The sequence below is a fragment of the Microtus pennsylvanicus genome, chromosome 13 (genome assembly GCF_037038515.1).
Source record: "Microtus pennsylvanicus isolate mMicPen1 chromosome 13, mMicPen1.hap1, whole genome shotgun sequence".
Taxonomy (NCBI): domain Eukaryota; kingdom Metazoa; phylum Chordata; class Mammalia; order Rodentia; family Cricetidae; genus Microtus; species Microtus pennsylvanicus.
Window position 1 is genome coordinate 32,722,316 of NC_134591.1, and position 13,422 is coordinate 32,735,737.

At 40.3% G+C, this 13,422-nt stretch overlaps 1 protein-coding gene across 3 annotated transcripts in view; it reads right to left on the reverse strand.

Moving 5' to 3' along the window:
• LOC142834439 (cytochrome P450 2J3-like) overlaps window positions 1-6,214 on the reverse strand; it is an 86,054-nt gene extending 79,840 nt beyond the window's left edge. Inside the window, exons 1-2 of one of the 3 annotated variants that reach the window (XR_012907582.1) lie at window positions 5,864-6,208; window positions 4-166 (exon numbers count right to left, since the gene is read on the reverse strand). Coding sequence is in view for 2 of the 3 variants with exons in the window: in XM_075947045.1 (XP_075803160.1) it covers window positions 4-166; window positions 5,864-6,073 (373 nt within the window). In the remaining variant the exon portion in view is untranslated. Of the gene's footprint in view, window positions 1-3; window positions 167-5,863 lie in introns of all 3 variants that reach the window. The other 2 variants (XM_075947045.1, XM_075947046.1) reach the window with 2 other exon arrangements.
• Between the last annotated feature and the right edge of the window lie 7,208 nt (window positions 6,215-13,422).

Consider the following 13,422-nt stretch of genomic DNA (forward strand, 5'->3'; position numbering starts at 1 on the left):
TACCATTTTCGTTAAAGACATGGTTTTGCATAGGAAATTTAGGGCGACTCATAAAGTTTTCTTCCAGTTGAGTAAAGGCTTCTTTGATTAAAGGCAGGCTGCTTACAATCACTGAAGACATGATCCCAAAATCCAGACTCATAACATCCCCATACTTCTTCACAAGCTGTAACATATTTCAATAGTTAGAGGCAAATGTACTCATAACTCTGTGTCCAGGGATGGCAGACATATGTGTAGCAAATGGTAATCATGATGATAGGTCTTTATTTCCCTGTAAATGATACACCTTGGTTTGTATAAATGGTCTTGATTTTCTTTTCTTTGAACTGTCCTAAACTGAAATCAACTTCAAGAATGAGATTCACCATACAGATTCATTAATATGAATCAATGAGTGGATGATGTTATAGTGTGTATCTCTGTATGAATATATTAGTACATAGATTTCAGTAAATAAGCAAATTCTCTAACTCTGGTATTCTGCAGTCAGAACAGGCAGAAACAATGTATGCCACTTTGTGACTCACTGTGTGAGCATACTTTGTAGCATGCACAGAGTAGGTAGCACAGAATAAGGAAAAAATATTTTTACATCATTTTATTCATTGGTTTTGTGTGTGTGTGTCAGTGGACATCTTTGGGGAGTCTGTTCTCTCCTCTTACCATATTTGTCCAGGAGATCAAATTCAGATTGCCAAGTATTTCAGCAAGTGCCCTAACCCACTGAACAACCTCGATGGCCTGCATGCATGGGATTCACAGTAATTGAAAATATCTGTTGCTGGCTTTTTTGTATAAATAGCTATAATAACAGAAGCAATAGCAAAATAACTGTGGATATTTAAATATTAGAATGTAATTTAGAAGAGTGCTCTGGTAATGAAAGCAACAAAAAGATGGAGGGGCAGAACCAAGAGACAGTGATGATGGGCTCATGCAGCATTCATGTCACAGAATCCTGGCTAATGTGCAAAAATTGACCTGGGTTCTCAGGAGTCTGCTCTGATAATATTTAAAAATGAATAAAAGGAAAAGAAAGAAAATGGAATGAGCTTCAACTCATAGAAGACATCTTAACAGTGACTTGGAATATATTGAGTAATTTTATACATACAGTGATCATAAGAGGCATATTCAGGACCATTGTATGTTGGGGTCCCATTGTCACAGCTAGCTTGAAGTAAGTGCTAATATCTAAGTTGTATACCACAGCCCACTTCAGGCTGACAAGACTTTCTCTTATTTATATAATATTCCTGTAATAGTTCTGTGAACTACTACAGAGAAAGCTAAGAGACTATGAGGTGGAAGGAAGTAGAGTCCCCACATGCTCAACAAGGAGCCACCTTCTTCACTGTCATCATCCTGTTTTGATGTCACCTAAACTGATCTAAAATGTCCATCCCTTTACTTCACTAGACGACTGTTAAACATTCCTTGTAAGCACAGCACAACTGGTGACATCATTCTATCAAAGGCTAGGCCCAGAGCTGCCCATCCATCTAGATTTCATATGATATCACAATTGATTAGCAGAATCTGTAGGACTCATTGGACCATAGATTGTCCTGTGTTGTGCCTGTCATGGCAAGCATTTGTTTAGTGTCTCTTGAGTGAATGAGTCTGTGAGGAAACACATCTAGTAATTAAAGGTCATTTTATTCTATAGGATATATGTATTGAGTTTTTGTATTGAGTCAAATCATGTATGTTCAAGAACTTGTTTGCTCCCAGGGGCCCAGGGCGATGTCCCCAGTTAGTTCCTTGGGCAGCTGAGGAGAGGGAACCTGAAATGACCCTATCCTATAGCCATACTGATGAATATCTTGCATATCACCATAGAACCTTCATTTGGCGATGGATGGAGATAGAGACAGAAACCCACACTGGAGCACCGGCCTGAGCTCCCAAGGTCCAAATGAGGAGCAGAGGGTGGGAGAACATGAGCAAGGAAGTCAGGACCGTGAGGGGTGCACCCACCCACTGAGACGGTGAAGCTGATCTATTGGGAGCTCACCAAGGCCAGCTGGACCGTGACTGAAAAAGCATGGGATAAAACCGGACTCTTTGAACATGGCAGACAATGAGGGCTGCTGAGAAGCCAAGGACAATGGCACTGGGTTTTGATCCTACTTCATATTCTGGCTTTGTGGGAGCCTAGCCAGTTTGGATGCTCACCTTCCTAGACCTGGATGGAGGGGAGAGTCCTTTGGACTTTCCACAGGGCACGGAACCTGACTGCTCTTTGGATTGGAGAGAGAGGGGGGAAGAGTGGGAAGAGGGGGAGGGAAATGGGAGGCTGGGAGGAGGCAGAAATTTTTTTTTCCAGTAAAAAATAAATAAAAAAAAAAAAGAACTTGTTTGCCATTATCCCACTGAGCAACCTGGGGAAATCAGATTCCCCTTTCCTCGACAGTGGAAAATGGAATGCTAACAGATGATTGCTAACGTGACTTCATGTGTGCTTATCATGGAAGGTGAATGAAGGGGGCACAAACCCCAAAGGGAAAGCCATGCATCAGCTTGTAGGAATTATTTACTCATAGCAACAATTAAAATAATTATATCTAAGTTGTATAAATTTATTTTTATTTAATATTTATTTAAAGTCATTTGATTATACACAGATCAAAATGTAAATCCATAGGAAATACAAACTAAAGGAATGAAAAATTATTGAACTGGCATGATGTTTCCAGCCTCAGTGTCACCAAGACCTATTTCTGTGACACCAGACTTATCACCCAACCTGATATGACTGTGTAGCAAGACAGAGCAAATATTTTAACCCTGAGAAGATAAAATAAAAGCACGTCTTTTTATTTTTGTAACTTATGATAGCATTTGCCAAAAGCAAACATCCCACCAAAGTTTACTTTGTTTTTCCAAAGAACAAGAAAAGTGAGTCTCATCAGGCCCAAGATTTTTTTTTTAAACTTTTTGCATCTATGTCCCAGAGTCGAACAACATCAAATGGGCCATCAAGTTGTTACAGTGGTGGGGTTCATGTATGCCATCTTGTCACTTGCTATCTGTCTTTTGAGCTGAGCCTGTGAGGGGAACTGTGACTTCTACAGATGAACTACTGTGAAGGGAATCTCCAAAGAAGCCTGGGAGAGAATTCTGCTTCCCTCCCTTCCTTTGCAGCAAAGGACATTCCTTCCCTATGGGACAATTACTGGACGATCACTGGTGTTCACCCTCCTGTAGTGAGTTGCAGCTGCACTGTACTGATGTGGCCCTGAAGTTGCAGACATCTTCCTTCTTGCCAGCCCATGCTGCTGAGTTTAGGAGTCAGAGGTGTCAAGCACACACTAGGGTTATTCTGATTCACAATGCAAACGCTGAAATTTCCATTTGAGTCATCACTCACAAAAGTGAGGCCCTGGAGCCTTAATGCTACCTGGACAAGTAGAGCATGGAGTTAGTGTGTGCGTCAGTTTACAGCACACGACACACAATGTCCACTCTGACATTGCTTAGTTCATTCACTAAGACCCAAGAGAACCTGAGCTTTGTTGAGATGGCACAGATGTTGGAAAGAGAGGAAGAAATAAATATTTCAAAATGGCTATTATAAAATTATTCCAAATAGTGGGAAATCTTAACAGAGAAAAGAAAGATAAGAAGAAAAGGCATGATTTGAGGACAGAAGCTGCCATGGCCTCTGTGGAGATCTGCACAGCAGAGCTTGGCAGAGAAGCAGTGCCGAGGGGAGAGGCAGCTCTCCCATGCACAGCACAGAGAAAGCCGATGGCAAACAGCAAGACCCAGCGCCATAGATGTCATGGCTGTGCACCAATGTCCTGAAAACAGGAATGTGTAGATGAGAAAACACCTGAAAAATGGTGGAAACTTTCTAGTCTGGCAAAATGCAGGTCATGTAGATTCCAAAAGCATCAAGCTCCAAATAATCCAAAACCACCACAATCAATATGGAAACTGAATCTCTTGAAAGCAGAGAGACAGATCAACAAAGCAAGCAAACAAACAAACAAACAAAATCATAACAAAACTTTAATAGTTATAGGGAAACCACAAAGTCCAGCAAGGAGTCTGTACTAATCTAAAAATGTGAGTCCCTCTGATCATCAAGCTAGTTGTGTACACCCAGGGGAAAGAGAGTGTGGGAAGCAGGGGAAAGGCATTCTGAGGAGGGGCACAGCTAAGAGGTTTCCTTCTGCTACAGTCTCCTCTGAAGGTTGGAAGAAGAATGTGCTTGAGGTCAGAAAGGAAATGATGAACTTGAAAGGTCAGAGAAAAGACAGCTATGGGAGGATGAGTAAGGGGCAAAAACAACAGACTGCTGTGCCTTTGAGTCCCAGCTGCACTGACACTGCAGAGCAGGCAGTGTGGGATGTGGGTCTCAGTGAGTGGGGACAGCACCTGGGGCAGTGCATCATACAGGGGAGAGGGCTCCCCCATGTCTGTAGTCGCTGCACTTCACACGGAAAATGGTGTTAGCAAACTCTCATGAGCTGCGTGTGTGTATTGAGTAACAGAGCAGATGCTGGGAGGACAATAGTAGAGATGTGAAGAGAGAGAAGATGAATAAAAAGGCATCTCCTTGGAGAGTATCCAAGAAACCCGTGTGGCAGGATAGGAAACCAAAATGAAAGAATGAAGGCAGAGCAAATAGACAAACCACAAAACAATAAAACACTGAGTTTCAATGATTACATGTAAATTGTAAACAGACATGTTCTATCTCTCCCAATTAATGATGAGACTTGAATAATAAATTTCCCACATATAGGCAGTCCAGATGGATGCAATTTTAGTATTATGTGTAGATAAAAATAAAAGAACTAAAAAGCAAACGCCCTTCACATACTTACCAAAGGGGAGGTTGCAGCATGTAAGAGATTAGAGAAAATTCAGGAAAAACAAATTTACTCTGGATAAGGAGGGACATTACAAAACCACATGGTTAAGTCATCAAATGGCACCTGCCAATCTTAAATGTTACTGTTTACACAAAACAAACTTCCCAGTTTAATGGGGGAGAGCTTCCAGAACTGCATGGACAGTGGAGAAACTCTCCCAGGGGACCTGGACACTTGCTTGTGGCTTTCTTAGTAACTGATAACATCAGTAGGTGAGCAGTCAGTAAGAATGTATAAAAACTAAGGCTCAGTAAGAGAGAGCTAACAGCTAAACCAAACTTCAGTCAAGAGGAGTAGAAGATGTCCCTCCACTTCATCTTTTTTTTCTTCTTGAGAAGCACTTTAATCAACTAAGCTGAGACCAGGACTTTACAATCAATTCTTAAAGCAGCAGGACATATCTGTCTCTATTATCATTTACTATTAAATACAGACTATTTAATGAATTAAAATCACACACTGCTTTGTTTTCTCTAACCTAAATGGAACCATAACCTAGGAAGTATGTCATAGAAGGATAATAAATTCTCCAAATATTCATTCTCTCTCTCTCTCTCTCTCTCTCTCTCTCTCTCTCTCTCTCTCTCTCTCTCTCTCTCTCTCTCTCTCTCTCTCTCTCTGTCCTGTCTGTCTCCCCCCCCTTCTGTCCATCTGTCCCTTTGTCCCTCAGTCCTTCCCTCCATACCTCACCCTAAGACAGGGCTTCTCTGTGTAGCCATGGCTGTGCTGGAACTCTGCGCTGTATACCAGGCTGGCCTCAAACTCACAGAGATCTGCCACAACTGCGCTGCTTAGCTGCATATCTCTTAAAAGTGCATGTTTAGAATCTAACTATGTGTCCTGAGCTTAGCCACAAGGAACAGGAACCTTGGAACCCTGCCTGCCTGGCCCTGCTCTCCTAGTTCCAGGAAGTGCCAGATCCACTAGCTCAGGATTAGGTCAGCTCACAGCCACACAATCTTGTACCTTCCTACCTGCTGGATCCCCAGGTGCGGCTTTTCCGTGTCCAACTGCAGTATGTTGCCTATGAAGGGCAGGCGTTGCGGACCAGGCGGGTAGTTCTTGGGGCGCCGGCTTTTGAAGTAGTCAGCCAGGAACAGAAAGGTGACAACAGCCAGCAAGAGAGTCCGGAGATGGAGCGCTGCCCAGATGGCGGCCACCAGGGAGCCCGCGGCAGCGAACATGGTTGGTATCTAAGTGAAATTCAGAGGAATCGGTCTGAGCTGAGGCTCAGGGCTCCTAATCTTACAGCGCTCTCAAGTAATCTACTCAGTCCACTTCCGATCACTCCCCTCCACATTCCTTGGAGGCCCTAAAGCCAGAGAGCACAGACACCCCGCCCTTAAAGGTCCAACCCTCTCTCTGTAATCAGAGGGTTTAGCCACTCCTTCCAGTTGGAGCAGGACCTACCCCTAATGGTCAGAGCTCTCAGCCCTGCCCTGTTGCAAGCTTAACTAAATAGTCCTTTGGAGTTGTGGCTTTTTCCCTTCAAATGAAAGTTACACTAAGCGCAGAAAAGAATTTGGGTTTCATTTGGTAATGATAATTTGCACTTTCTTGTAAACTACTTTGCTACTATGTACAGGATATAAAATCCCAAGTAGCTGTAAACAGTCCATAGATGCACATAGCTGTAACTGAAGGTGGATTCTTCGTTGTAAAATATGATTTTTGTAGCTTTGATTTAGATCTGTAACCTGCTAGTTCTATAGTTACACCATTTGGTTTTATTTTCGTAGCTCTAAGCAACTGCTAATTGCAAATTTATCCTCTTAAAAGTACGAGCCAATATTAAGCAGAAATCTTTATTTTTAAAGACTCAGAACTTTGCCTGAGCAGTGATGAGACTTTAGGTAAGGTGAGAAGTCATTGACAGACTGGTTTTAAAATAATGTTTTTCCTACAGTTTAAATTGGAATAGATAAGAACTTTGAAATATTTAGGTTTAGAATGTGACTGACTGTTGTGATTCTATCATCCTCCCAAAATCCTAATCACGAAAAGAAAAATTTAAAAGTAAGATCTTTGAAATAAAATCTGTCTCTTTTATGTGTATTACAGCTCAGTAAGAGCATTTATTAGAATTTTATGTATATGTTAAGAATACTTTTGGAGATAATTTACTTTAATAAGTATTTTTAAGATATATTGCCGAGGTGAATTTTGATTAACATAAAGTATTGTATGCCATGTAATTTTTATTTTTCCCATGACCATTATTTAATGGAAATAAATTCTAATCAATTTTTTTCATTCTATCGTGTTCTGGAAGAAAATCTTTATCAAAATCTATGTGTATTAATATTAAATTTTAGTTTTGTGAAACATTAGTCCTTCAATTTCAATGAATGTTTTTTTATATACACAAATAACATATTAAAAAATTTAAAAACACTTAATAGGCCCCAAATACCATTTTAATAAGTTTGAAGATATTTAGCCTACCCATATAAGGCAGCACACATTCATCAAGTCTTTTAAAAATAGTTCAAACCTTCACATTTATAAATATGCATTTGTGCAGTTTAATTGAGCATCCTATGTATATCCATATATACCAGTATATAAGTATATATGTCTATATCAGTACTCAATGCAAATAAATAAAATTGAAATGATCACAGGATTTATCAGTTTTTATGTGGGACAAAAACAACATGTGGAAGTATGTATCTTAGAATAGACACAATTACATGAAATGCAGGTGTGCCTACTATATTAACCAAGTAGAAAGCTCATATATCCCTATCTCTTTATAATATGTGGAAGGCTGATCAAAATGATCGAAAGTTCAAGTTTATCATGTGGACTTAAGGCAATATCCTTTTCTATTTTTAGAGCTAGCCATCTAAGAATGAAGTGTCATTACAGAAAAACTACCACCCTCAATGTTACAAAGAACATTTACTCTTTTAATTTGTCGTCGGCTGAACTCCATTTCCCATGCCTGCTAACACAACTATGAAAGAAGTGGAACTAAACAGAAGAATTCATCATAGACCAGCTATCAGCGACATGTTTAGTACTAAGCTCATCTGTAATTTGTCCTGGTCTATATAAAGATGATCTGTCCCATATTTACCTGGTTTTGGGTCATCACCAATGCTTAGGTGACTGCTTTTCTGTCAAGACATCTGAGTGTCCCCGTAGATCAGAAATGATCCCATCCACTGATATTCTGAGGAACATATGCTAAGTTCCCCACCATGATAAGATCCTAATCTTCACATAGTACAAAGTCTAAAGACAGCCAAAGTTTTAGCCTCTAAGTAATCAAAATGCATTGAGTTTGATTTCTCCTATGTTGACCTTCGAAATCTCCACTGACATTTGTGTAACCATAGAAAGTATTGTTTTCCCTGTCTTGGCACTCCTGAGTTACAGCAACACTCTAGTTACTTCGTTTATGCATTTATTTTTGAAAATATTGTTAAAATTGCTATTCTTGGCATACATGATCACCCCCCCCCCGTGTGTGTGTGTGTGTGTGTGTGTGTGTGTGTGTGTGTGTGTGTGGGTGAGTGTGTCTGTATGAATGCTTTGACTCCTTCTGGAGTACTTTAAAGAGACAGCCCCTTGCTAGAACAAGTAAGTTACTGTAGGTGGATTTGTATAAATCCAACGTGACCCCACTTCCCATTTTCTCTCTCAGCTTCCTGTGTGAAGATGATGTTTGGTCTGACTGCCTTCCCATCACCCCCTAGATGAGTCTCATTCTCCTGGTGCAATGCCTTCACCATTATAACAAACTCTATCCCCTGGAAGTATCAGGCAAAACAAATCGTTTTCTTTTCTAAGTCAGTGTTTCAGAGGACCAAAATATTCTATCTCAGGAAAATAAATGGAAGGAATGTAATTATTCAATGCTTTCTGCTTGGCAAACTTAAGAGGTGAATTTCAAAGATTAATTTTAGAATCAGCCTGTGGGTAGAGCTTACTTTCTATGATTTCTGGGCTTTTGTCTGTAAAAAGTCATATATGTTGTCTGTATTGATATGTATTTTGTCTGTATTACATGAGGTAATTTTTAAAATTAATAAAATATTTTTATTGTAAATAAAGTTATGAGTCGATATTTTAACATCTAGCCTGATGTACCTATCATAATATTACCAACCTAAAACTAGTATCACTAAAGTACAGTGTTAGGTTTTAAGGTTTCTGTTTCATTGTATCATTAAAAGATTATTTTTGTTTGCAATAGAAAATGTTCTTTTTTGTCTACTTCTATTTTTATTAATTTTTATTTTTTATTGATTTTTATTGAGATCTACATTTTTCTCTGCTGCCCTCCCTGCCTCTCCCCTCCTCTTCAACTTTCCCCAAGGTCCCATGCTTCCAATTTACTCAGGAGATCTTGTCTTTTTCTACTATCCGTGTAGATTAGGTCTATGTATGTCTCTCTTAGGGTCCTCATTGTTGTCTAGATTCTCTGTGATTGTCTTTTGTGGGCTGGTTTTCTTTGCTTTACGCTTAAAAACAATTCATAAGTAAGTACATGTGATAATTGTCTTTCTGGGTCTAGGTTACCTTACTCAAAATGATGTTTTCTAGCTCCATCCATTTGTCTGTAAAAATTCAAGATGTTGTTGTTTTCTTCTTCTGTATAGTACTCCGTTGTGTAAATGTACCACATTTTTCTTCTACATCCTTTGGTCTAGGGGCATTTAGGTTGTTTCCTGGTTTTGGCTATGACAAACAATGCTGCTATGAACATATTTCGGCACATGTCCTTGTTGCAAGATTGAGCATCCTTTGACTATAGGCCTAAAAGTGCTATTACTGGGTCTTGAGGAAGTTGTTTCCTAATTTTCTGAGAAATCACCACACTGACATCAAAAGGGGTTGTACCAGCTCACATTTCCACCAGCAATGCAGAAGTGTTCCCTTTACCTCACAACCTCTCCAGCATAAGTTGTCATCAGTGTTTTTGATCTTGGCCTTTCTTACAGGTGTAAGATGCATTCTCAGAGTTGTTTTGATTTGTATTTCTCTGATCACTAAGGATGTTGAACATTTCCTTAAGGGTCTTTCAGCTATTTTAGATTCCTCTGTTGAGAGTTCTCTGTTTAGGTTTGTATTCCACTTTTTTTAAAAAAAAAATGGATTGTGTCTTCTTTTGATGACCAATTTCTTGAGTCCTTTGTATATTTTGGAGATCAGACCTCTATCTGATGTGGGGGTATTGAAGATCTTTCCCCATTCTGTAGGCTGTCATTTTCTCTTGCTGACTGTGTCCTTTGATTTTCTGAAGCTTTACTGTTTCCAGAAGTTCAATTTATTAATTGTTTCTCTTAGTGTCTGTGCTACTGGGGTTATATTTAGGAGCTGCTCTCCTGTGCCAATGTGTTCAAGTGTACTTCCCACTTTCTCTTCTATAAAGTTCAGTGTGGCTGGCTTTATGTTGAGGTCTTTGATCCACTGGACTTGAGTTTTGTATATGGTGATAGATATGGATGTATTTTCATTTTTCTCTGTGTTAATATCTAGTTATGCCAGCACCATTTGTTAAATACGCTTTTTTTCCATTTGATAATTTTTGCTTCTTTGTCAAAAATAGGTAAATTTGAAGGTGTGTGGATTAATAATTCGATTCAGTTCCATTGGTCCCCATAACTGTCTTTATGCCAATACCTGGCTGTTGTCAGTACTGTAGCGCTGTAGTAGAGTTTCAAGTCAGAGATTGTGATGCCTCCAGAGGTTCCTTTATTGTGTAGGATTGTTTTGGGTATCCTGGGATTTTTGCATTTTCCATATGAAGTTGAGTACCATTCTTTCAAGGTCTGTGAAGTATTTTGCTGGGATTTTGATGAGCATTGCATTGTAGATTGCTACAATTTTTGCTATGTTAATTCTACCTACCCAAGAGCAGGGGAGATCTTTCCACTTTCGGGTATCTTCTTCAATTTCTTTCTTCAAAGATTTAATGTTCTTGAGTTCTCAGTATTCCTCATTGTCCTCTATGTTCAGCTAGTCCAGATTTATCCCATGCTTTTTCAGACCCAGGCCAGATGGCCTTGGTGAATTCCCGATAGAACATCCCCATTGTCTCAGTGTGTGGGTGCACCCCTCGCGGTCCTGAGTTCCTTGCTCGTGCTCCGTCTCCTTCTGCTCCTGATTTGGACCTTGAGATTTCTGTCCCGTGCTCCTCTGTCTCTGTCTCCTTTCATCGCCTGACGAAGGTTAATATTCATGAGGATGCCTATGATCCTACTGCACGTGCTGGCTTTGGGGGAGCCTGGGCAGTTTGGATGCTCACCTTAGGAGACCTGGATAGAGGTGAGCGGTCCTTGGGCTTCCCACAGGTCAGAGAACCCTAAGTGCTCTTCGAGCAGATGAGGGAGGGTGACTTGATCGGGGGAGGGGGAAGGAAATGGGAGGCGGTTGCGGGGAGGAGGCAGAAATCCTTAATAAATAAATTAATTTTAAAAATAAACAAAAAAAATAAATAAATACAAGAGAAAGTGTTCGTGGGGGCTGGAGGGATGGCTCAGTCATTAAAGGCTAGGCTCACAACAATAAATACAAGAGAAAGTTAAAAAAAAAGATTTAATGTTCTTGTCATGTTAGAGCATCATGAAAAGGGAAGGAGAACTGGAGTATCCGGAATCAGGGAGGAATGGCAGTTGTAAGGGGAAACCACAAGCTCTTTGTATAATTCTTTTTTTTCCCGTTTATTATTTATTAAAGATTTCTGTCTCTTCTCCACCACCTCCTCCCATTTCCCTCCCCCTCCCCCAATCAGGTTCCCCTTCCTTGTCAGCCCATAGAGCTATCAGGGTTCCCTGCCCAGTGGGAAGTCCAAGGACCACCCAGCTCCATCCAGGTCTAGTAAGGTGAGCATCCAAACTGCCTAGGCTCACACAAAGCCAGTACGTGCAGTAGGATCAAAAACCCACTGCCATTGTTCTTGAGTTCTCAGTAGTCCTCATTGTCGGCTATGTTCAGCGAGTCCGGTTCTATCCCAGGTTTTTTCAGACCCAGGCCAGCTGGCCTTGGTGAGTTCCCAATAGAACATCCCCATTGTCTCAGTGTGTGGGTGCACCCCTCACGGTTCTGAGTTCCATGCTCGTACTCTCTCTCCTTCTGCTCCTGATTTGGACCTTGAGATTTCTGTCCGGTGCTCCAAATTGGGTCTCTGTCTCGGTCTCCTTTCATCGCCTGATGAAGGTTAATATTTAGGAGGATGCCTATATGTTTTTCTTTGGGTTCTCCTTATTTAGCTTCTCTATGACCACTAATTATAGGCTCAATGTCCTTTGTTTATGGCTAGAAACCAAATATGAGTTAGTACATCCCATGTTTTTCTTTTTGGGTCTGGCTTACCTCACTCAGGATAGTATTTTCTATTTCCATCCATTTGTATGCAAAATTCAAGAAGTCCTTGTTTTTTACTGCTGAGTGCTCTAATATGTATACATTCCATACTTTATTCATCCATTCTTCCATTGAAGGGCATCTAGGTTGTTTCCAGGTTCTGGCTATTACAAACAATGCTGCTATGAACATAGTAGAGAATATACTTTTGTTGTATGATAAGGCCACTCTTGGGTATATGCCCAAGAGTGGTATTGCTGGGTCCAGGGGTAGGTTGATCCCGAATTTCCTGAGAAACCACAACACTGCTTTCAAAAGTGGTTGCACAAATTTGCATTTTCACCAACAATGGATGAGTGTACCCCTTTCTCCACAACCTCTCCAGCAAAGGCTATCATTGGTGTTTTTTATTTTAGCCATTCTGACAGGTCTAAGATGGTATCTTAAAGTTGTCTTGATTTGCATTTCCCTGATAGCTAAGGAAGTTGAGCATGACCTTAAGTGTCTTTTGGCCATTTGAACTTCTTCTGTTGAGAATTCTCTGTTCAGCTCAGTGCCCCATTTTATAATTGGGTTGATTAGATTTTTACGGTCTAGTGTCTTGAGTTCTTTATATATTTTGTAGATCAGACCTTTGTCAGTTGCGGGGTTGGTGAAGATCTTCTCCCACTCAGTGGGTTGCCTTTTTGTCTTAGTGACAGTGTCCTTTGCTTTACAGAAGCTTCTCAGTCTCAGGAAGTCCCATTTATTCAATGAGGCACTTAATGTCTGTGCTGCTGGGGTTATACGTAGGAAGTGGTCTCCTGTGCTCATGTGTTGTAGAGTACTTCCCACTTTCTCTTCTATCAGATTCAGTGTGTTCGGACTTATATTGAGGTCTTTAATCCATTTGGACTTGAGTTTTGTGCATGGTCATAGATACGGGTCTATTTTCATTCTTCTAGAGGTTGACATCCAGTTTTGCCAGCACAATTTGTTGAAGATGCTCTCTTTTTTCCATTGTATACTTTTAGCTCCTTTATCGAAAATCAGGTGTTCATATGTTTGGGGGTTAATGTCAGTGTCTTCTATTCTATTCCATTGGTCGACTTCTCTGTTTTTATGCCAATACCAAGCTGTTTTTAATACTGTAGCTCTGTAATAGAGTTTGAAGTCAGGGATGGTAATGCCTCCAGACGATCCTTTATTGTATAAGATTGTTTTGGCTATCCTGGGT